The 23,528-nt window shown below is 40.0% G+C and overlaps 4 protein-coding genes across 4 annotated transcripts in view; 1 reads left to right on the top strand and 3 right to left on the bottom strand.

Moving 5' to 3' along the window:
• The first annotated feature begins 1,374 nt into the window (after window positions 1–1,374).
• gipc2 (GIPC PDZ domain containing family, member 2) lies at window positions 1,375–9,113 on the top strand. The gene is made up of 6 exons (XM_060873815.1): window positions 1,375–1,962; window positions 6,794–6,979; window positions 7,442–7,622; window positions 7,829–7,941; window positions 8,021–8,102; window positions 8,201–9,113. Exons 1-6 carry the CDS (start codon window positions 1,663–1,665, stop codon window positions 8,350–8,352), a joined length of 1,014 nt encoding a protein of 337 aa, XP_060729798.1. The 5' UTR covers window positions 1,375–1,662; the 3' UTR covers window positions 8,353–9,113.
• Window positions 9,114–9,207: 94 nt separating this feature from the next.
• Window positions 9,208–13,920, bottom strand: txndc12 (thioredoxin domain containing 12 (endoplasmic reticulum)). Its single transcript, XM_060873817.1, has 7 exons — window positions 13,732–13,920; window positions 13,213–13,273; window positions 11,385–11,437; window positions 11,126–11,199; window positions 10,518–10,587; window positions 10,278–10,361; window positions 9,208–9,959 (listed from the first exon to the last, which is right to left on the bottom strand). Exons 1-7 carry the CDS (start codon window positions 13,817–13,819, stop codon window positions 9,880–9,882), a joined length of 510 nt encoding a protein of 169 aa, XP_060729800.1. The 5' UTR covers window positions 13,820–13,920; the 3' UTR covers window positions 9,208–9,879.
• Window positions 13,921–14,545: 625 nt separating this feature from the next.
• Window positions 14,546–16,624, bottom strand: zmp:0000001127 (interleukin-12 subunit alpha). Its single transcript, XM_060873354.1, has 7 exons — window positions 16,464–16,624; window positions 16,245–16,384; window positions 16,036–16,122; window positions 15,784–15,825; window positions 15,274–15,396; window positions 14,943–14,984; window positions 14,546–14,817 (listed from the first exon to the last, which is right to left on the bottom strand). Exons 1-7 carry the CDS (start codon window positions 16,483–16,485, stop codon window positions 14,689–14,691), a joined length of 585 nt encoding a protein of 194 aa, XP_060729337.1. The 5' UTR covers window positions 16,486–16,624; the 3' UTR covers window positions 14,546–14,688.
• A 2,858-nt stretch (window positions 16,625–19,482) lies between these two features.
• zgc:153615 (uncharacterized protein LOC777747 homolog) overlaps window positions 19,483–23,528 on the bottom strand; it is a 6,783-nt gene continuing 2,737 nt past the window's right edge. Inside the window, exons 5-8 of the mRNA XM_060873813.1 lie at window positions 23,257–23,451; window positions 22,501–22,624; window positions 22,325–22,418; window positions 19,483–22,192 (exon numbers count right to left, since the gene is read on the bottom strand). Of these exons, the coding sequence (XP_060729796.1) occupies window positions 22,135–22,192; window positions 22,325–22,418; window positions 22,501–22,624; window positions 23,257–23,451 (471 nt within the window). The 3' untranslated portion in view covers window positions 19,483–22,134. The remainder of the gene's footprint in view (window positions 22,193–22,324; window positions 22,419–22,500; window positions 22,625–23,256; window positions 23,452–23,528) is intronic.

Here is a 23,528-nt window from a genome sequence, read left to right as displayed (position 1 = left end):
TTTTATTTAAAATTTTTAAGGCGTCCATGAAGCTTTGAACGATTGTCTTACATGGTGTTCTATTATTTCTGTTATGTGAATAAATAGTTATTATTTTTTTTTAAAACAAATCTTTTAATACAATTAAAAAAATTAAACAATTCCTATAATTATATAGCTATAAATCATGTCTACTCGAATAGAATTTACATTTTATTTTTGAGGAACAAGAATCTCTAAGGACAAATCTGTATTTTTTTAAATAATTGGATTATATCCATAAAATAAATTCAGGGTCAGTGTTTTTTAACGAAGTATTTAATATTAATTATATTATAAAATATATATTTTTTTATATATTTTATTTTATTTTTTAGTATTATATCGTTTTTAACACTTGAAAGGATTCCTGGCTGAAATTATTTTGTATGTGTTCATTTTGGCGACTGATTTGGATTTTGCTTTCATTTTAGTTTCTTGAAAAGAATAAAAGATTTTAGTCATTTTAGTTTGTTCGTTATAGTCTAGATGTTTTTGTTGTTATTTTGGGTTTTTTAACCAATGAGGCGGGTGAGAACTAGAGATGTTGAGAAATAGAGAATTTGATGTTGTAAAGTTGTCACATGTGCACTAGAGAGCGCCACGTGTTTAGCTGCAGCGTGGAACAGGAGTATTACCTGGTGAATGGAATCATGGGCTCGTTTTCTCAGGGACACGTGATATTGTGATATAACAGCATATTGATATCGCGATATATTAATGTAGTGACGATGAGAGTTTGTTTCTGTTACTTTAGGTTTGAATCCTATGGCTTCACTGGTTACTTTGTAATATCGTCAATAATATTGTGTATCGTGAGGACTACAATATAGATTTTTGGATTATATATTTGCATTAAGGTTTTCTATCTATCTGTCTATCTGTTTATTTATCTATTTATTTATCTATCTATCTACCTGTTTATTTATTTATCTATTTATTTATTTATCTATCTATCTACCTGTTTATTTATTTATTTATTTATCTATTTATCTATCTCTCTCTCTGTCTGTCTGTCTGTTTATTTATTTATTTTATCTATCTATCTATCTATCTATCTATCTGTTTATTTATTTACTTATTTATCTATCATACATGTGTTTTTTACAGTAACATGAATATAATAATGAATATAAACACACACACCCCCCCAGTCATGAATGTCCGTATTTATGAACGAGTTGCATTTTGATGTAAATTTGACACGTGTGTGTTCCATATTAAACGTGTGTGTGTGTGTGTGTGTGTGTGTGTGTGTGTGTACGTGTTTGCATTAATAACCCCACTGCATGCCGTGCACCTGACACAGGTAAATGACTTTCTGTATGACGTAGCGCGGCGCTCTGTCGGTGTGCGCATGCGCACTCGGCGTTGTTGGAGCCTTGGTGTTGTTTGCGCACCGACGGTCAGAGTTTGTGTAATAACGAGGAAACGCGCTTCCGGTTTGTTTTCCATACCGAGTCTGTTTATCGGTCAGAGTTTGTGTTGGCGAGGGGAATAAGATCAGTGTCTGAAACAGGTGGTTGTGTCTAATGCTGTAGTGCGCGTTCTGTACCTGCCGCGCGGATTTATTGCCCCCCTCCTCCTCCTTCTCCTCCTCCTCCTGCCCTCCACCTGCCCTGATTCCCCGGTGAGAAGCGCGAGATGCCGTTGGGCCTGCGGAAGAAGAAGAAGTCGCGGGAGAGCACGAGCCTGGTGGAGAATGAGGAGATCGGTGGAAGTGGTGGAGCAGGAGGAAGCGTCGGAGGGCACACGGGAAAGAGCGCTGCGGTTAACGGAGGAGGAACCGGAGGTCTCGCGCCACCGCCTGCGAACCTGCGCCCCAAACTCGTGTTCCACACGCAGCTCGCGCACGGCAGCCCCACCGGCCGCATCGAGGGCTTCAGTAACGTTAAAGAGCTGTACGCTAAAATCGCAGAGGCTTTCAATCTCAGCACGACCGAGGTAACAACAACACAAATAACACACAGGGGACTTTATTGCTAGGACCTTCTAAGTCTTTCAGTAAACTGTTAGACTTTTACATTTTTCACTATATAAACATTGCAGGTACAACAGGTGTAGGCTTACAGGGACCACTACCTGTCTGTCCACCTGTCTGTCTGTCTGTCCAGCTGTCCGTCCACCTGTCCATCCATCTGTCACCTGGATAAAGTGCACCATCAATCAGGAAGCCACAAAAAATTCCATTTTGTTTGTGTGTGTGTGTGTGTGAGAGAGAGAGAGAGAAATGTACCAGGCCCAGTTTGTGTCTTGTAATAACACGGTCTGTGGTTTGTTCAAATTTTCACCAGCAACAAGCTGTGTGTGTATATGTGACAGGTGTGGTGTGTGTTGTGTGTGTGTGTGTGAATGTGTATATATAATAATATATCTCACACTCATCTAAGTTTAAACTCCTAAATCTCAGATATTAAGAAAGTCTAATGTTAGATATATTGATTTTTGAGGTTATTGAATAACTGACACACAACATGAGAAATTGTATGGGGTGGTGGGGAGGGGGTTATATTGCATAAACGCATGAATATATCAAACACTATCCATCTAAGGATCGTAGATATGATGTGCAGTATTCGTTAAAGAAATAATAAGAAAAAAGGCTGATTAATCATTCCGGATGAATCATTGAAACCAGTCAAGCAGGTCAGTGGGTGTGAGGTGCAAACAGCACGATGTGTTGATTGTTAAGCCATTTATTTAAACCAGTGAAGCGTCAAAAATAACACGAAGACACACACACACTTAATATAGTCACTCAGTTGATGTTAATTGAATTACTTATGAATTCTTAGTAAACTTACTTAAACTAGTAGCCAATCTTGCTATCTTAGCAAACTAACATTCAACTAGCTATACAACAACGTGCTGTGACAGGCTCAGAACTCGCAAGCAAATAAAAATGATACTTCACAATTAAATATGTGGGGGAAAAACCATTAAGGTACAGGAGGAAAAACAACCGTGACACTAGCAACATTATACAATTATCATGCTAGCACTGGACTAAATAATTAAACTCATGTTAGCTTGTATACTGTACTTTATAACAATAAGCTAGCTGTTCTGTTGCGTTAACCACAAGGATGCTAATTTTATCCAAGTGTTTTGACTAAAAATGCTGAAAAATCCCTTAGCTTAGCCCAGTTTGCTAACAAATACGATACTGAAGTTTTCATTTTCCATGTTTGTTAGCAAAGAAACTAGAATTCGGCTAATTACTGTGTAATGTAAAGTAGTAGCCAAGGTTGCTAGCAAGCTTGGTTAAGTATTTGATGATTAGTTAGATTTGTTTTGTGGCGTTTTATTTCTTTTCAGAGCAACACTAATGAAACACTGAACACATGAGGTAAAAAGTTGCTAGGATTTGTCTGTTGTTGAAGTTGTCAGTGTAGTTTTTGAGTCTTGTCCTATTTACAAATGGATAATTTAACAGGGAGAGGCTTTGCTAAATGCTCAGCGCTGGCGGGATCGGGGCATCTTGGGGCTTTGACAGGAAGTCCCTCACATCCTGAGGGGAGGAAACGGACGATGAGTTCAGATACCGTGAGCCGAGTTAAGAAGCGGTTATTCAGTAAAGGTTTTTGATACGCCAGCATACTTTTTAACAGGATTAATGCATCTTTTTGGATGACGGCGTTATCGTGTGTACATACTAATTAAGCGACAGATACTCGTGCTAAATATTTCACTAGAAATTGGGCAGGGATTTACTTAGTAGCTTGTTTCATACGCTAATTAAAGTGAATGGCTGCACAATAGAGACCAGGCTGTAAATTTAACAGGGTGTGGATTGGACTTTATCGTACCGTTCGAAGTCCGTTTGTTGGGAGCGTCACCGAGACACATAGGCACGTGTCTGAGCTCCCTGCGCTCATTTGTTTGGAGTTTGAATGCTGGAGTTGTTGAATGTAACAGCCGCCTTGTTTACTTAAGCTTCAGGAGCAGGACGTGAGCATGTGGAGAAAATGCGAGTATCAGAACGTGAAAGAACTCGCCCTGAACCTGTCCGTCTTCCAGTCGTGTATGTAGTGCTTTGTAGAACAGACTTCACCTCCTCTAAAGGCTAAAGGTTACTGTAGGCCTGAAGCTCAACTGTAGGCCCTGACGCACACTGAAGGATATCATACACCCCACCCTGCCCCCAGACAGAAACAAGATATCCCTCCCTCCTTCCTTCTCTCTCTCTCTCTCTCTCTCTCTCTCTCACTCTCTCTCTCTCTCCCTCCCTCCCTCCCTCCCTGCCCGTGAACATATTTTACACCTGTGAAAAGCTCTGGCTCTTTTGTTTCACAGCTGAGTGGAATGTATTCAAACGCAAACTCAGCCAAGTCATGCACAAGGTTTCGTTGCCTTGTAGCTCTGGCTAATTGCATAGACGAGTAAAGACGTGACGACGTCCTTCACAGCAGCACGCCTTCTCGTGCATGCGCTTAAAATTGGAAGGATTTAGTTTTCCAAAAAGTTTTCAAAAAATTGTAATTTATTTGTGGGTTAAATAAACATCATAAAGGAGACATTTATGGACGACGTGAACGAGCGGTTACTATAGAACCGCTAACGTATTAGCGCAAGATTTACAGCTTCGCTGCAGCCAGAGCTGCTGTTATGAAGGGGAAATGAATCCAAACCTTTCCGTCCAATCAGAATCGAGGATTCGACAGGATTCGCCGTTCAATAAGGTGTAAAAACGATGTGAAGTTTATTCCTTAGTGAGTTCTTTTAAATGTAAACATGAAGTAGCCCAAATGCTTTAAATAGCAGAGAGAAGAAGCAGATACACTTTAAAGCTGGTTTATGATTAACAAGCGCAGATGATGCACATTCCTCTCGGCTGGAACGCCGCTCCCACAATCACGTCGTATTAACCTCAGTGAAACTTATTAAAGAGTCGTTTAAACTGCATTTGTCCTCCCCCCGAGACTCGGGGCAGAATCAGCGTTTTTAACCCGGTTAATGTTTTAAAGTCCAAAGAATCTAAGCTAGAGGTTGGCACGGATGGATGCAAGAATGAAAGCAGGGATTTAATAAAGCATGGTTTTAGTTTTTAGTTATCAGCTGTGGGAGCTGCCTGCCAGCGCTGCCAAGCACATAAACATAGAACGTTTCTTTACAGCCCAGAAAGCAGAATAAAAACTAGTGCGTACTGAACTGAAATGTGAAGTAGATGTGGAGGATTAAATAACTCTGAGTGCAGCGTTCAAGCCGTCAGCTCGCGGCAGTCCTGATATCTAGGCACAGTTGATCTCTTCTCTCAAACTGCTAGTCTCTAAACCGACCACCGTTCTGAATCTGTGCTAGTTACAGGTAGGGGTGTGTGTGTGTGTGTGAGTGTTTGATTAGCTAGTTATAGATAGGTGTGTGTGTGTGTTTGATTAGCTAGTTACAGATAGGTGTGTGTGTGTGTGTGTGTGTGTTTGATTAGCTAGTTACAGATAGGTGTGTGTGTGTGTTTGATTAGCTAGTTACAGATAGGTGTGTGTCTGTATTTGTGTTTGATTAGCTAGTTACAGGTGTGTGTGTGTGTTTGATTAGCTATTTACAGGTGTGTGTGTGTTTGATTAGCTATTTACAGATGTGTGTGTGTTTGATTAGCTAGTTACAGATGTGTGTGGGGAGGGATAATCTTTGGAGAGCTGTTTATCAGAAGTATTGACCCTTATGAGCAGCTCTGTGTGTGTGTGTGTAAGAGATTTGCTACTTGTGTGTGTGTGTGTGTAAGTGAAGGCGTCTGACTGGAGCTTTTTGTACTATGGGAGGTGCATCAGGATGGAGTAAGAGGAGCATCCTGTGCTCTTCAGATGTGTTTGTGACGGGCAGCGTGATGTCAGTGGCAGCCTTGGCAACAGGTCTGAGTGCCTGTAAATTCGCCACAGATGTGTGTGTGTGTGTGTGTGTGTGTGTGTGTGTGTGTGTGTGTGTGTGTGTGTGTGTGTGTGTGTGTGTAAGTGAGTCCTTTCATTCTAAAATCCTCTCCATGCTCCCATTTAATCCAGGCCTCTTTATACGCTCTGGTAACCATGGGCAACATGCCTATGAATGTGTGTGTTTGTGTGTGTGTCAGCTGGTGTGTGTCCACAGAGTGCACACGTTACACAACGGGCAAAAGACTGGCCAGTTTTTTGTTCCCTCTGCATCCAGAAGCTGCTCTGATTACCTCCTACAGTCCGTGGTGGTGTTTTATCTCTGCTGATGGTTTTAAAACGCTCACACTCGTTGTGTAGTTGTTGTGACTTCACGGCTCACTAGAACGTCCTTCAGAGCTCGACAGGTTGCCAGATCTCCCTTTTCCGCACTTTTTAATCCTGTGTAGAATTCTGTTCTCATCCGAGTAGGCAAGCGTGTTATGATCTCATTACTGCTCATGTATAGTTGATTAATACAGAACGCTACACACACACACACACACACACACACACACTCTAGTGTCAGTGGGGTTTCCTAGTAACATTTAGAGCCACTATAATGTAAGAACAGGAAGTACTGGCGCAGTGAATTGTGGGTAAAGTACAGTGTAATATGAGGCTCTCTTAGGGAAATGTAACGCTTTGCATACACACACAAGTCCCAGCACAACACACACACCTCAGCTGATACACATCCACCAGAATACCCCAAGGTTCTCTATATCATCTTATTTTAACCGTTGAAAAATTCATAACCATAACCAGCTTTCATAATTATTGCATGCTGAACAAAGAGCTGGAGTTCCGCGTGACCTGTAAATATTCAACGTAGCTCTTTTCCTTGACTGCGTACTGTTTTCTGGTCACAGATCCTGTTTTGCACGCTGAACACACACAAAATCGACATGGAGAAGCTGCTCGGGGGTCAGATCGGCCTGGAGGACTTCATCTTCGCTCACGTGAAAGGCATCAAAAAGGAGGTGGAGGTGTTCAAGGCGGAGGACGCGCTGGGCCTCACCATCACGGACAACGGCGCCGGATTCGCCTTCATCAAGGTGCGACCCGGGCGTCAGAACTTTCAGTCACAAACACTGGGGTTTTCCCTCAAATCCCATAAGGAAGGTGGGGAAAAACTTCTCGGTATTATGCAAATGAGAAGCAAATATGGGAGAACGGCAGCCAATCAGCTTGCTCCGTGTGTAGCATGAAACCGGGTCGGAAGCTAACAATCGCGCAGCAAGTTTAAATCTTGTGTGTGTTACATACATGAGTTCTGTTGACGTCGCCGAGGCCAATTTTTTCCGCAGGTCCGCGTTCCTCAAACTCGCTTCAAACACAAGTGTACGTGGAACGGCTCCTAAACTTTGTTTGCTCGTCTAAGCTGAAGCAGAATCCTGGCTGAACGAAGCGCGACGCAGAAACGACGCCTTGTTCCTCCTGCGTTCATGGTTGATTTGAGTAGATTTCTTTTTACTTTATGCAAAACCAAACATTTTCCTGTCTCACTGTCTCCGTAGCGTATAAAGGAGGGCAGCGTGGCAGACGGCGTGAAGGTGATCTGTGTGGGTGACCATATCGAGTGCATTAACGGGAAGAACATCGTGGGGACGCGGCACTATGAAGTCGCTCGCATGCTTAAGGATCTGCCCAAAAATCAGACCTTCAAGCTCAAGCTGGTGGAACCCATGAAGGCTTTTGGTGAGGTTTTAGTTTCCTACAAAGCCAGATGTTTGTCTCAGGTAGTCAGGTGATGTTTTCTTTAATATGTGGTCACTAATACACGGTCAGCAGCAGGAGCCAAATGTCTTGGCACCCCCTTTGCGAGTAGGAGCTCGATGAAGCACATGGTGTAGCTGTTTGTTTTTTTTTTTTTTTCTTTGACTGAGTTTTGTCTGATTTTACAGAGATGCTGGAGCCCAGATCGAAAGGATCCAAGCCTCAGGGGGAGAACCGGATCGGGACGGGACGCGAGACTCTGAGACTCCGCTCCAAAGGACCGGCCACCGTGGAGGAAATGGTGATTCCTGTTCACGACGGTTCTGATGAGATTTTTTTTGGTCTTTTACGTTTCAAATGCTTAACAACTTCTTGTGCAGCCCACAGAGTTTGAAGAGAAGGCGGTGAAAAAAGTGGACGACCTCCTGGAGAGCTACATGGGCATCCGGGACACGGAATTAGGTGAACGTCGTCTCGTTCTTGTCCCGAACGGTCACGTTTCTGTATTAAACAGCGTTAAAAACAATTAGTTAAAACTTCTTTGGTTCCGTCTCCCGCAGCCGCCACGATGGTGGAAGTCGGACGCGACAAGGTGAACCCGGACGAGTTCGCCGAGGCTCTAGACCAGGCTCTGGGAGACTTCGCCTTCCCCGACGAGTTCGTGTTCGACGTCTGGGGAGCCATCGGAGACGCCAAGCAGGGACGCTTTTAGGATAACGTTTAGATTAAACAGCACGCGATCAGTAGCAAGTGCTGTTTATCACTGTGACCTTAGGAAGAAAACACACACACACACACTACAGCTCACTCGAAGTGTACTTATTCACCTGGATAGCATTCCTTACCACTTTTGTATCCGGTACATTTTATTATATCGTCTCCTGTTCGATTCGACCCCGTTAGCTGTTTATATTTCGCGGTTACGATGAAGGACACTTTTCCGTAAGGATCAGTAATAGCATTTTATTAGAACGAACGGAATCGCGCTTTAATTTGCGGGACTCGCTTAATTTTTTTAAACAACCTCAGTTACATCACCGAGGCCTGAAACAGGACGTAAACGAGGTTTACACACGCCTCAAAATCAGGACATGTGCCATAGTCACGTGATTCGACACGAATTAGCGATTCAGGGTACTTTTTTTTTTTTTTTAAATATTTTTGTAACCGTCTCCTCGGTTTATTAGCTGGGACGCGCTTTAACACCAGCTCACGCCTGTACGTTTTTAGATCGTTTTGTACGTGAAAAGATTTAAGAGTCCACGTCTTGTCCCGATGAAGGATCACGTGAAGCTGTCTGGATACGTGTTAAAGATATTTGTGGTTTAGCATGGAAAAATGTTCTAGTAACTTTAGACAAAGGGTGATTTTTTTTTTTTTTTTTGTACAGAATATGAACATTTAATCATCATTTTATAGCTGGATAGATTTATAATCTTTTAATTTATTTGTTCAATAAAATCATTTATAACACTTTCCCCGGTGCCGATATGTTTCCCTGTTCGTTTCTGCTGCTGTAAAAAGGTCTGAAGGTCATGAGATACAAACACACACACACACACCTTGATGACGTTAACTCGAGTACCAACTTTTATTGTACACTTGGCTGCATACATCCATGTAAAAAATACAGTGTGGCAAACACATTAAACACACGTTTGTGTCACTTCCTGTCTCCCGATAAAACCTTTAAGACTTTATAAAAGCATTTGCTGCAGATTGGCTTACAGAAATGCAGTTTAGGACCGATCTGAGATCCCTGTGCTTTGGGGATCAGTCAGTATTTGAACACTGAGGTGTTTTGTGGATGAAGTGGTTTTGTTAAGCCAACGTTATCCCACTGATCCCATGGTGTGTTTAGTGTTTTAACACAAATCAGGAGTAGGAGAGAGCTGTGATGTGTAGTGTATTGCTCTGTGATTAACATCTAGAAGAAATGGGTGCGATATAGATGACGTATTCGGACGCGTATAAAGGTTCTGTAGCACCCTTGAGCGACGGACGGAGAGCTTGTCCTGTCCGCTTTGGTTGGTCTTATGCCATTTACACAGACGACAAAGGAAAAGAGAAAGAAACAAAACGGAAGTTTGGTTGCAGCATGGAAAGGGATCTGGAAGTCTGTGGGTACGAACGTGGGCTGAAATGAGGTGTCGATCGTTTAGGGCTGAACCTAAACGGCGCAGTAGTGAGTGGTGTAGCGGACCAGCTGTGAGCTAGAGCTACGCTGCTGTGGTTCTGGTCACAGCTCGTCACCCAGGTGCGACTTCCTGAACTCGTCACCGGTCAACATCACCTGAGCCTCCTTCATGCTGGCCACGACTGCGGATGAGACACAGATCAGATCTCGGGTATCGTTTCACCTGCTTGGGAAGTTATAAACGAGGCAAAAACGGTAACGTCACAGCGATCATAAAAAAAAAAAAAAAGAAAAAAAAAAACAACCACCTGGAAAATACATAAAACAACCCAGACAGCTCACATCCAGAGGCAAGCCCGCGTGAAACGAAACTGAAAGCTTGTGAGATTCAGGATGTTTTGAATAACGCAATGGGAATTTAAGAGCTGTGCCCACACACTGACCACACAAACACCGACTCCATTTCATTTCTCAGAATAAGCTCAATTTCACAGCCTCACCTTGATCTGCGTTGCTGTAGAAAAACTTGTAGTTTGGATTTCCGTTTTTGTTCGTGATCTCAGGACGGACTTTACCGCTGGGGTCTACGAGGGGGGAGGGAAAAAAAAAAACCATTACGTTTGTGGAGCTTTATATGTTGGAACACAAAGCTCCAACATACTGGGTCATGTTTTCGGTCACTTCGGTTTGCTTCTGTATGCTGATGGTGACATGAAGAAAAAGTTAAACTAGTTTCCTACCTAAAAAGAGTATTCTGGGAATGTAACCTCCATCAGGGCTGAAGGCATCATCTTTTGGCTCTTCTTCATCCTTAGAATAAAGAGAGATTTTGTACATTTACTGCTGGGTTTCTCAGACAGACGAGTGTTCGGGAAAAATACGTGCGAACAAACAATCGTAGAATTGACAAACGTAATAGTTGATGGAGCGGCGTTTAAACTTCCTTCGCGTTACGAACGTTGAGGAAAATGTCAAACGGAGTGGAATTGAATAAAATAAACATATAGAATTTAGTACAGAGTCCAGAATACTACAAAACACAGAAATGACTGTTGAATAGAAAATGGACTACAGAACAGCAGAGTTAAAGGATTACAGAATAGATTATTTAAGGGAATTTGTTTGGTATAAGATTTAATAAAATATAGAACAGGATAGAATTTCAAACAGAACGGAATATAGGATGAAACGAGGAAAGGAATTAAGATAAAGAATGACTGAAATTGAATTAGAGGGAATAGATAAGGATGCAGTAGAAAAGACTGGAGTGTTGGATGGAATTTGATCTAGAGGATAATGTCACGTCAGTATGTCGTGTGCTGGAGCAGGAGACGAGTCAAATTCTCACCTCCAAGTTAACCATGACAAAGTTGTGAGCCAGTTCAGAGATCTCCTTCGACTCTGCAAACTTGGGCTTGAGGGCTTTTTGGGGGGAAAAAAAAAAAGGAACATTTTGGGTGAACGCCAGCAAACCAAGAGCCGCAAACATCTAACCACAAACGCTCTTTACTTTTAAAAAAATCCCATAGAAGACAAAAACACAACACAGACGAAACTCTGCATTCCTACAGCAGTTTGTCGGTCGGTGGAGAAACACAGAAACGTACCTTTGCAGGCTCCACACCAGGTCTTATGTATGATGACCATCACCGGTAGTCCACTATACAGAACGAGGGATGAGAAAAGAAAGAAAAGACATTATTATTATTATTATTATTAATATCATTATTATTATTATTGTTATTTTAAACATCAGGTTCAACAACAGCAGCTCAGGTTTAGATCAACGCGCTCGCTCCAACTCCGTAACGTTTCTATAGTAACAGATCGTTCACGGGAACGTGTACGGCAGAACAATTAAAAATGCTCTATTGTTCAACACCGTTTGTATTTCACTGCATTTCTGCGAGGGGACGTTTGTTTAACCTTCACGGCTTTGTGCTTTCTCTGGTTCTTATTCATTTTCAGAGTGAGGAGCGTTAAAACGTCACGCTTTCTGGATGTACAAAAAAAAAAAAAAAAAAAAAAAACGAAACAAAGAAAGAAAGAAAAACTAAAAGTAAAAAGCAAACAAAGATTCTGAGGAGGAAAACAGAAAGAACGCGGTTGCGCAAGTGTGAACGCACTTTACAGCGCAGTCCCATGACCTGCGATTTAACGTCGGATGTGAATCTGATTCTGAAAGGAGTTACTTCGACTTCCTATCTTCTTGGTTTCTAAACCCTGAAGCCGGGGTCAGCAAAAAAAGCTCACAAACAACAGCGTGTGTGTGTGTGTGTGGTATCTCATAGAACCAGTGTTGTAATGTAACGGAGTACAAATACTTCGTTACTGTACTTAAGTAGAAATGTCACGTATCTGTACTTTACTTCGCTATTTAAATTTGTGTCAACTTTCACTTTTACTCCACTAGATTTCCTAGATAAAATGTACACTTTTACTCCGCTATATTTCCACTAAGCGTCTTCGTTACTACAAAATAAAATCAGAAGAAATGTGTGAGACTGCAATAAGGGAGGTTTGGTGAATCACTGCTCCTAGATTGCATTACGCACATCCACACGCTCTACGGAGAAGCACAGGGATGCGCAGCACCCAGAGCTGGAGGCGTTTATCTATAACGTTAATCGGCAGAAAGACGCAAATACGGCAACCAAAAGCAGTGAAATGTCACTATTCTTATTACCAGAGTTGTAGCACAAACAAAATATTAATGCAAACAATCCATTCAATACTAAATAAAAATAACATTTATTGATTTGGTCTTTGTCTTGTGAATATTTGTTTATTAATGACTGCACTCATTGGACACACTGTTTGTAGAGAATGCACACATACACGAACTGATCTGATTCAAGACTGACATCATTACATCATGCATAAAATTTTGGTGTCCACTTTTGCCATTTTAAATAATCCCATAACTTTTGGCTTACTATGTAGTCATATAATATATAATATAAAACTCTTCTTGTTTTAAATTCTCACTGAGGGCTAAAACCCCCTAAAGATGAGACCCTAGAACCGCCCCTGATCTTATGCCTACAGAAAATCACTGAAATTTTACTTTTTACTTTTACTTCAAATACTTAAGTACATTAAATATCAGAAAATGACTTGTGATACTTAAGTACGGTAAATATCAGATACTTTAAGACTTTTACTTGGGCAATATTCTAAAAGGTAACTTTCACTTCTACCGAAGTCTTTTTCTAGTACGATACTTGTATTGCTTTCTAGTACTTTATACAACACTGTATAGACCACAGTGAAGGACATCACGATAGACAGAGTGTCATCGTAAAGAACAGGACGTTCCTCCGAACACAGAGGAAAAAGTTTTACGTCCCTCATCACAAAACCCTGCAGGTTTAACAAACCCACTTTTTGATGCTACAAGAATATAATCCACTTATCCACTTAGTTTACACTCACCTTGCTCCTGCCTCTTTCTTCCCATCTTCCAGGCTTCTCCAGTGGATGTGGTCTCCAAATCCTGGGGGTAAAAAACAAAGAGCAGATTTAAACCCAGTCCACTTGTCCCTGTGGATTAAAAAGGCTCGATCCCAAATCGTTTTGTTTCTTATCTAGTGCCCTTTCCTAATAAGAAAGCGGTTTGGGATTTACCCTTTTTAATATGGTCTTAATTTGTAACAGAGAAATCATGAAACTCTGCTTAGCCGTTTGCTAAGCTAGCTAGCTTAGCAAGCTAACTAGCTAGCAAGCAATGGTTCTTAAAAACACAACATATATCACTAAATGAATACAATTCGTTATGAAAAATAAATAAATAAACAGTACATACGGTTTAATAAAACAATCTGTGAACATGTTCCTTAAAATACGTATAAAACGCTCGCTAGTATTGACATGAATTAGCATGCTAACGTTAGCCAGCGTTAGCATGCTAATTTCTGTTATTTATTTAAGAACATTTATACGGATAAATTGTACCTTTTCCATCTCCCTCTGCGGAAACTCCTTGAAAATGCGAAGAGAAGACAATTAAAAGCAAAGCTACATTGATTAAAAACGACTGCATGTTTTTATTATTATTATTGTTGTTATTGTTATTATTATTATTTACACGTTAGCATTAAACCCTCACTGGCTTCCCAGACTCGGCTTCGAAAGTGGAGGACTTTAGGATCCGGCGGACATCCTTATTTGCGCCCCGCGTTCCAAACGTCTTTCTGTTATACACTTAGTGCACTAGGTAGGGTGTAAAATGCAGTAAATGAAGTGCACACATCGAGACAGTTAGGAGTTATTTAGGATTAGACCCAAATTGCAAATTTCATTGCTGTAGGGACGCTTTTGGATGTGATTTGCGTTTGAGAATCTGATTTTCTCCGTTTTTATTTAGAAGAAAAAAAGAAATTAGAAAAAATTAATTAAATTGTGATTATTTAAGTTGATATTACGAAATTAAAATTGAAATAAAAATGAGAATTAACAGTTCATTCTGTTTTCTTAATTCAGCAACATCACCATCCAGAGTTTTCTCTAATTTATTATTATTAAAGATTTAAAATATTTAATTTAGATTTTTTTTTCTGAAGATTCAGACTAGAAAATGAAACTAAAACATAATATAAAATGTTCTACTATTATTCATAAGTGAACTGAGACTTTATTGTCTTAAACACACACACACACACACACACACACACACACACACACACACAAACACTAAACACCATATTTTATGCTTCAAAATGTTTAATTGGAAATCATTCGAAACACCACGACATAAAATGCATTAATAAATAGATAAATAAATATGTTTAAATAATTTTAAGTTATACCACAAACATTTAGGTTTACTTGGATTTTGTCTGTAGGAAAAAAAAACCAAAACATTATTAGCTCGCCGGTGTGGAAAATTCTATAAAAACATCTTCGTCCTGATCAGACGTGTGGGGAGCTGACGAGGTGGTTGAGCACCCGGTTGATGGTGATGGTGCGGATCTGAAACCCTTTCAGGACCTTGCAGAGCTTCAGGCGTCTCTCGAAGGAGTTTTCGTTGTCCACAGAGATCTGCAAAGCCGATTCGAGATTATATACTGTAGATATATGTATCTTGTATATACTGACAGTTGGTAGTATATAATAAATAAATAATAAATAGGAATATTTATTTCACATTGTAGAATCTGCTTTACCTGAACCGGAGCACCATCCAGCAGTGGGGCAGAAAAGCAGCCCTGAGACAAAATTCACACAGAATATGTCATATGAATAATTTTCTCTATATACACAAAGCAATTTTGCTTTAGCTAAAACATTCCAATCTGAATTACATGAATGTCAAATGTTTAGAAACAGTCTATAATCATTTTGAGCGATATTACGTTCAACTGACTTTACGCTCCACACATAAAACTGAGCTGATCCAATCATTCGGTTTATTTCCCAACTCTAGATATCACTTGATATAGAGATTTTATCATTTCTTACTGTTTTAAGAAGCATTTTAGTGTGATTAGCTCATACCTGCATGAGGTTTTCTATGGTTCTGACCACCGTCTGTTCCAGGATTCGATCTGGATCGTGGAAAGATTTAAACGTTGCCAAGTAATATCGAAGATCTTCCTGAGTACTCCGCAGACATTCATCCTGTGGTGTGGAAAAAGTGTGGTAAAGGAAATGAAAAGAAACTTTAGAAAGTGAGAAAATCTGCTCACAATCTAGCTGCCTGATTTGTCAAGCTAACTAGCTGAGTATTAACCTGAGTTCAGAATAAAACTAATGGCTGTATCGGTATCGCTTCATATAAAGTAGTTCAATTCTGGATCGTTTTTTTTTTTCATCCTGTTCGCATTCACACTTGGGTTGCGACGCCGGATTCATCCGTACACCTCAGAGGTATTATGAGACAAACTGAAGACGATATTATCGATTTATTAACAAGGATTAGTGATGAAGGAGAGGGAGAAAAATGGAGGTGTAAGCAGTATCAGAACATCCACAGCCATGGATGTGAATCAGACTGAATGTGAGTACCTGCTCCAGGGTGAACTCTGGGGCTCCCAGGCATATGGAGTTCTGTTGGATGAAGAGTAGAAATGAATATTAATAATTATCAATAAATGAATTCATTTCCATTCTATATTAAATATATTAATTATTTATTAACTTCTCTTATATATTAAATATATTAAATGTATAATATATATGTAAACCAAAAGCTTAAGACAAGTAAACAGTGGATAATTAAGCCTCGTTTGTTGGGAATCAGTCAGTGATTCGGCTCACCATCGGCGTGCACGCGGACAGCGTCTCGGTGCGGGTGCACGTCTCAGCGCTCTGCTCCGTGCAGTTTAAGCCTCTGAACAGCTGATCCTGCACCGCAACACACACACACACACACACACACACACACACACACAAAAACACATTATGCTCATACTCAATTCTCAACAACTCTTCCCAGCCGGAATGTTAGCTTGTTTAGCTATACGTACGGTCTCGAGCGCATCTGTCACTTTCCGCAGAAGCGCGTGACCCAGGTCCAAGCACGCGCTGCCGGAGAAATGCACGGCTCCGCTGCGCGCTCCCGCGGGCCCGGCCGCGCACACGGCACACAGCAGAGACAGCAACAAACCTGTAAAGTAAAGAAGTAATATAAGTAAGAAGGAAAGAAAGTGAATGAAAAGGTTAGTAAGCTACTTACAGCTACTTACACTGATCGATGCTCTTCATCATGACTGCAGGTGATCATTAATTCTGGTGCCATGTTTCCTTCTATATATATATATACATACATACATACGTGTGTGTGTGTGTATATAAACACACACACCAGTATTTTTACTTTTCATGGGGTGTTTCCCTCTCAGACTGTGTTAATATTTTCATTATTAAAAATGAAACACACACACACACCCACACACACACGCATACACACCGAAGGGTTTTATGGATGTAATTTCCACTGAAATGGGCTGTAGTGGAGTTTGTGATGGAGGGAATTAACATTCTTACATTCTTGGAGCTTGAATTCGCATGTGCAGGTACACCAGAAGAACCACTTCCTGTTTCTGGGCCGTTCATTTCACAGTTCACTGTTGATTTATTCTTTTTCTCATCAACATTGATGGCCCAGTTCTCATCAAAGAACAGTCTAAAACGTCATCTATCTCATCGATCTAACTCGATGAGATCTTCCGCTGTTGTAGCTTCGACGTGTTCGACGCTTTTCTGCTCTTCAGAGTCGTACAGAAGGAGTAAGCCCTAAGGAGTCTGGCCTTATGTGTTACAGTAAATCTAATATTACATACTATGAGTGAATAACAGCTTTAAATAAAAATACAGAAACGATCTGAGAATTGTTCGACAGAATTGCTCTATCGAATATTGGAAATTGCCAATTCATACTGTAAAGTGAAAATGAAAGTACATGACGCATCAACAGTCACCCAGTATAATAAATATAAAGGTCGACAGAGCATTTATGCTGGCAAAGCTTTGTATTTTGTATACCAAATGCTCCAAAGAGAAATTATCTGTGGATTGACAAATACATGAAAACAGATAAGGTGTTGATTAAATTAAATGTTTTTAAACTCAGGATTTTTGTCTAAAGTTTTGAGATTTTGACGAAAAACACAGAGTGACAAAGAATATGAGGTCATCCAAGAACATCCCCTATCAAGAATTCTGTATCCTGGCATGCAGACATTACACGTTTGGTTAGAACGTGGACCTGTGAGTAGTGGCATGAAATGATGTCAGCTGCACGTAGTGTAGCCGTGTGCTTCCCTGAGTACATTACTAACCTTTATCTCCATGTGTCAGAAATATCCCCAAAACGGTGTGCGATGTAATGTCTGAAACAACAGGAAGTGAAAAGAAAAAAAAAACAGTATCTCATCCTAACAGTATCTCATCCTGACCTAGAGAAATAAATGAAACCAAAAGGAAACATTTTTTACATTTTCTGGCATCCTAGTGGTTGTTTATACCTTACAGCTGCTGTAATATTTATATAATATTAATATACATATAAAAATATATATAATAGGTAACAGGCAGAGGTGGGAGTAAGTCACATGTCATGAATGTCAAGTCAAAGTCAGGTCGAGTCTTTCTTTAATATTTGTCAAGCAAGTCCAGAGATGGGTAGAGTATCCAAAATCTGTACTCAAGTAAAAGTACAAGTACTTATGGAAATATTTACTCAAGTAAGAGTAAAAGTAACAGTCTTAATAGTTACTTGAGTAAGAGTAAAAAAGTATCCGATGAAAAAAACTACTCAAGTAGTTAGTTACTAGTTACTTCTCATCTGATTGATATGAAGCAAAAACCCTGATTTTCAAACTACTTGGAGAGCTTTCACACACTTCTCCATAAAAGTCTCTTTATTCTGCTAATATAAAACACAGGTTGAAGTGTGTGTATATATATATATATATATATATATATATATATATATATATATATATATGTTCTACACTTTAGTGAAAAAAAACTTAGTCAAAAAAAAAACTTAAGTGAGATGTCAGGATTTGCGTATAAATGCAAAACGTCTTACAGCATGCAATTCAATTTATTTTGTGGAACATGGATATGAAAATGCAGACGCTTATAATGAACGTTTGTTCATGAACGTGTTGTTTGTAGGGTTCACAGGATTGCACGAGAGCGTATATGAGGGAAAAACATTCAGACAGTGTGTGTAATGTAGTATTACGTCAAGGTCAAAGTGCCCATAGTTACCAAATTACCATCAAATAGGCATAATTTTGACACTTACCGCTACGTGTTTTTTAGGTTGGAGCTGGAATTCTTGTAAGCTGCGATGTCTGTTTGTTTTGTTGCACACAGAATGCATCGCATTATAAAGCTATTATTTTTTACATCTTGGAGTGAAAATATAGAATTAATTTGAGGCCACATGTGATCTGCCTTTGATAAAGCGCAAACGTCTTCCTCTGCTTCAGCCGTCATCTTCCAACTAAAGGCGCGCTAAACTTCAGCGGGAGATGTGCAGCGTAATCTCGCGAAGCAGCCTCTCCATCGTCTCGCGAGACTTGTCATATTAACTAATTATTATTTATTAAATCTCACATTTATTAACATTCGAGTAACGGAGGAACGCCACCGATTGTAGCGAAGTAAAAGTAAAGTTTTTCCACTAAAAATCTACTTGAGTAAGAGTAAAAGTACGCATCTTTAATTATACTCAAAAAGTACAAGTTACCCAAAAAATGTACTCAAGTAAATGTAACGAAGTAAATGTAATTCGTTACTACCCACCTCTGAGCAAGTCTCAAGTCTCAAATTTGCGACTTAAGTCTGACTCGAGTCAGGTCATATGACTCGAGTCCCCCATCTCTGGTAACAGGTACTAAACAGTTTCAAGGACGTTCCGGTTGGTATCGAGGTTAGAAATGAGAAAACCGCCACTGCACCGTCAGCCTGAACTGATGCTGACTGTAACTTCAGATTCCGCAACTATGAACGTAACAATACTTAACAATATTTATTTTAATAAATAAACAAGACAGTTGACAGTTGACCATGTACCTGTCAATGATTTGTTACTGTAGAAACAATAACATATTAACCCTGTGATTTGCCATAAAAATGAATCAACACCTTCTCAACAAACAAGAATCAAAAACACACACACACAGACACACACAGATGCGGTATAATATTTAATATTTAGCAAAAAATGACCACCTCGGAGACAAGAAATGTTTGCAAGTAAGATGTTTATTGAGCGGTTGTTACTTTAGCGTATCTGACTCCAGACTTCTAGACCTTCAGACTTTTTTAATTTCATCCAAAGATTACTCGCACTGCTAGGAAATGGATTTTCTTCTAACATAATAACGGATCAGGTTTCGTAGAACATCTTGCGTAAGTTATCGTGCTAACATTTTACCATTTAGCAAAGCATTCTTTGCAATTCTTCCGAACTGTAGCTAGAAAGAATGTTACTTATGAGCTCATTTCCAGGTTTGTTAAATGTTATTTCGCGGTTTAAAATCGGCTAGGTTTGTCATTACATCATACGGGATAAATGGGAGCGATAGCCGTACGTCACTTTAGCTAGCGTTCCCAACATCGTAACATGACCTTGCTTCAAGATTCAACAAAATGTTGGCCGACGGGGAAAAAACCCACATGACCAACTAAAGTACAAGTAAAGTTACAAATAGCTAGACACATTTCCTGTTTGTTTACTTTTTTAGTTAACGGCCAATCCGGGTTCATTACTAAAAAAGTAAGCTAGCTTTAGCTTTAGCTACTTTAATTGAGCATCAATTTAAACAAATTCTTAGCTTGACAAATGCTACAGCGACATTTTCACCTTTAGCTATGTTGGCGTAAGTGCAAATAATTTAAGATCCAGAGACCATGTTAAATGTTAATATACTTTTTTTTTAGGTTTGTTAGCAACCGTAGTGTGATAATTTATTTATTTATTTGTTTGTTTGTTTGTTTTAATTCCTGTCAGCTATAATCTCTTTGAACACTGGTACTTACTCTTACTCTAGCCACATTAACACACCTTAGCAAACGGAGGCAATGAAAATGCTGCGGTCTTTAATGATTAATAGAAATGTCGCTTAAAATCATCAAGAAAATCGTAAACTTTTGTCCGGTGATGTTTGCACCTGACGGCAGTTAAACTTTAAGCTGAAGTTTTGCTGACGCTCGTGTAGTTTTGGTCACTCATTCTGCCAGCTCATGTGGAAAGTTAGGATTCGTGAGAGTTTAGTATGAAGGACTATGTATGTTAGCATGATTAATACAGTGATATAAGGTTAAGGTTATTAGTTAGGAGGGAAAGTCTGTCGTGTATAAACGGCATGCAAGGATTCTGGGATTCTTACGGTGGCCGGGAAGTGCAAAACACATTAACAAATCCGAAAACACATTAACAAATTCAAAAACACAACGACAATTCAGACAACCCGGAAGAGGTTGGTATAGTTTGTGATTGGAACACGTACCGATCATTGGACAAGACACCTGTCACTCAAGGTATACATGAAGTTCAACAGTGTGCCGCAGGGAAAAGTTGGAATGGATGGATGGAATGGATTACTGTGGATTAATTCTGTTATTTTCTTATATTTAAACGGAGAACTTTGCACATTACACATAAGATTCCATACCTGTATATCTTGAGTGACAGGTGTCTTGTCCAATGATCGGTAAGTTTCCATTCAAAAACTATACCTACCGTTTACGGGTTGTCTGACTTGTCGTTGTGTTTTCGGATTTGTTAATGTGTTTTTGGATTTGTTAATTTGTTTTGCACTTCTCGGCCACCGTAGATTCTGGATGGGAACAAAACCTTTAATCTCGTCAGCTTTAAAGTGTTTTGGAATCTTGTGCTAGCTATGTAGTTAAGCGAACTTTACCGAATTAATCTTGTCGTTTGATTCGATAAATGAGAATTTGAAGTAATAAACTGCCAGTCAAAAGTTTTTAAATATAATTCGAGTTAAAAAAAAAAAAGCATTATAAACTTACACGAAAGGATTTCTAACAGCCTTCGGGTTAAACTTTTGCTAATACAGCTGTAAGTTACAGAAACGCCAAATGCGTAGAATTATAGCTACGACGATCGAATTCTACAATTAACGTTACGGAGTAGATCTAGATACCGTAAGTATAACGGAAAGATACTATAGGTATAATGGCAAAATTGTAGAATTTGAACGGATTAGAGTTAGAACTGCAATTATAGAATAGCGAGATAATTCTACAATTAGAATTCAATGACAAGTAGAAGTCAGTAATCGTTGAGCTTGACGGCTAAAATAATAAAGTTATGGCTATGAGTCGAGAAATATAATGCTAGAGTTATAGAATTATGACTATAAATTACCGAAAAACAATATATAAGAAAAATATAAGTATAATGATGTAATAACTTGAATTATAGAGTTATAATCAGTATATTTAGAATTCTAACATTCGCATTTTGTTCGCTATGATCTGTCTATGCTATGAAACAGATTCGCTGCATTTCTAAACGATGTGGCGCGAGATCCACTTCCCCGTCAGCAGACTGCAGGCCTTACATTCGTACAGCTTTATGATCAATAGCAATGCTGATATATATATATATATATATATATATATATATATATATATATATAAAGTATGATGTAGACTATAGACTGAGATCGTTTTACAGCCGACACGAGCCTGCAGCTTCCACCGTGGACCTTTCCGTTCTCCTGCTTTAGCATGGGCAAGAGTGAAAGCTCACAGCATGACTGATTGACACACGAAGCTTGGAACACATGAAAAGAAACACACAGGTCTATTTAAGCTGAGCTTTCACAACACTAACGGCTCTTGAACTGCTCCAGAGGGTCAGCGGGATCACAGGGAGCAGGCACCTTTTCTTTTGGACACGTGTCTCTGCTGATTGTGCGAATGCCTGGGGTTGGGGGGGGGGGGGGGTTTGAGAGGGGGGGTTGACACAATAAAAAAAATAACTTGTTATCAGTGATTCGTTTGTCTGTGAGTTGATTCTTTTAAGTGAATCAGATGTCTTGCGAACGGTTCTGACCTGGTCAGGTCTTCCACGTCCACCAGCATGGCGTCCTGCTCCATGTGAAGCTCGTCTCTCAGGAGCAGCAGCTGCACGAGCTCCTCGTTCAGACCTGAAAACGGCAGACGCACTTTATGGAGCGTAAAATTGACAACTTTGCTGCAATTGAGATGCTGTGTGAACATTGACCTCACCCTGTATCTGTGAGTGGAGGTCATTGGTGATGACCTGTAACTGCCCCAGACTCATGTCTCTCAGGTCCACGGGCCTCAGACTCCTCTTCATCAGACTCTCGCTGATGTGCGGCATGTGCGGCAACTGCGACGATACCCCATCGATACGTTCTTACACAGTAATTATTATTATTATTCATCAGAATTATAAGTATATTGAAATCCATCAGCTGTGAAAGCTACTTTTGGGTCATATGTATCACTGACTCTTATTAATCCAAATCTTAATCAACTTGAAAGCAGAAGTGTGTAGGTGGGATCGTTTTTTTATTGTACCCAATTTCCCTTCCCTGCAAAAAGGACTCAAAAGTAAATGAAGAATTAAAAAGAAACCCACAGGGTTAAAGTTAAAGTGCCCTTTTTCTCATCAGTGCGCTGCGATGAGACCCGAACAAATCCTGAAACCGAGTAGCGATGAAAAGAGAACCGCATTAAGATTATGTCATCTTCTGTGATACTGAGAAGTCACAAGCATGAGTTTCGTGATTCTCATTTTCCACAATAAACCAGTTCGTAGTATTAATTAATTTCTGCCTTCCCGTGTACATGAATTCTCTAAAAAAAAAAAACGATTACACTGAAAACATTTGACAAAAAACCAGAAGTGCTCTTGATAATGCTGTGATCTTGGATTCCAGTTTCATTTCTAGCACCCGCTCGCATTTAAATGCACCAAACGTGTGTGTGTGTGTGTGTGTGTGTGTGTGTGTTACTGACCAGATCGGCCACCGGAGACCTGCGGTGTAGCTGCACGTGTCTCTCCACCTCCACCTGCATGCGTGCCATGGGCCGAGCTAGAGCCAGGGCCCCACGTGCTTCCTCCTCAAGCCGCCGCTGCAGCCGCCAAAACTCCCCGTCCTCTTCCTCTTCCTCACATGTGTCCCGGTCCGAAAGCGATGAGCTCTGCTTACTCTGCACATCAGAAAAGATCAACATGACTGCGGTCCAGGGAAACATACACTATATTGCCGAAAGTTTTGGGACACCCT

The sequence above is a fragment of the Tachysurus vachellii genome, chromosome 7 (genome assembly GCF_030014155.1).
Source record: "Tachysurus vachellii isolate PV-2020 chromosome 7, HZAU_Pvac_v1, whole genome shotgun sequence".
Lineage (NCBI taxonomy): Eukaryota > Metazoa > Chordata > Actinopteri > Siluriformes > Bagridae > Tachysurus > Tachysurus vachellii.
The sequence above is the reverse complement of the archived record's forward strand: the minus strand, read 5'-3'. Positions and strand labels throughout refer to the sequence as shown.

Excerpts from the sequence above, each read along its gene's own strand:
- txndc12 (XM_060873817.1), bottom strand. The coding sequence starts at position 13,819 with ATGCAGTCGTTTTTAATCAATGTAGCTTTGCTTTTAATTGTCTTCTCT. Across the intron at positions 10,588-11,125 it reads TTGTCATGGTTAACTTGGAG|GATGAAGAAGAGCCAAAAGA; the intron begins GTGAGAATTTGA and ends CTTTATTCTAAG. Across the intron at positions 10,362-10,517 it reads TCCCAGAATACTCTTTTTAG|ACCCCAGCGGTAAAGTCCGT; the intron begins GTAGGAAACTAG and ends CCCCCCTCGTAG.
- zmp:0000001127 (XM_060873354.1), bottom strand. The coding sequence starts at position 16,485 with ATGATGAAGAGCATCGATCAGT. Across the intron at positions 16,123-16,244 it reads TGACAGATGCGCTCGAGACC|GATCAGCTGTTCAGAGGCTT; the intron begins GTACGTATAGCT and ends GTTGCGGTGCAG. Across the intron at positions 15,397-15,783 it reads CAGAGTTCACCCTGGAGCAG|GATGAATGTCTGCGGAGTAC; the intron begins GTACTCACATTC and ends TCCACACCACAG.
- gipc2 (XM_060873815.1), top strand. The coding sequence starts at position 1,663 with ATGCCGTTGGGCCTGCGGAAGAAGAAGAAGTCGCGGGAGAGCACGAGC. Across the intron at positions 1,963-6,793 it reads TCAATCTCAGCACGACCGAG|ATCCTGTTTTGCACGCTGAA; the intron begins GTAACAACAACA and ends TTCTGGTCACAG. Across the intron at positions 6,980-7,441 it reads CCGGATTCGCCTTCATCAAG|CGTATAAAGGAGGGCAGCGT; the intron begins GTGCGACCCGGG and ends CTGTCTCCGTAG.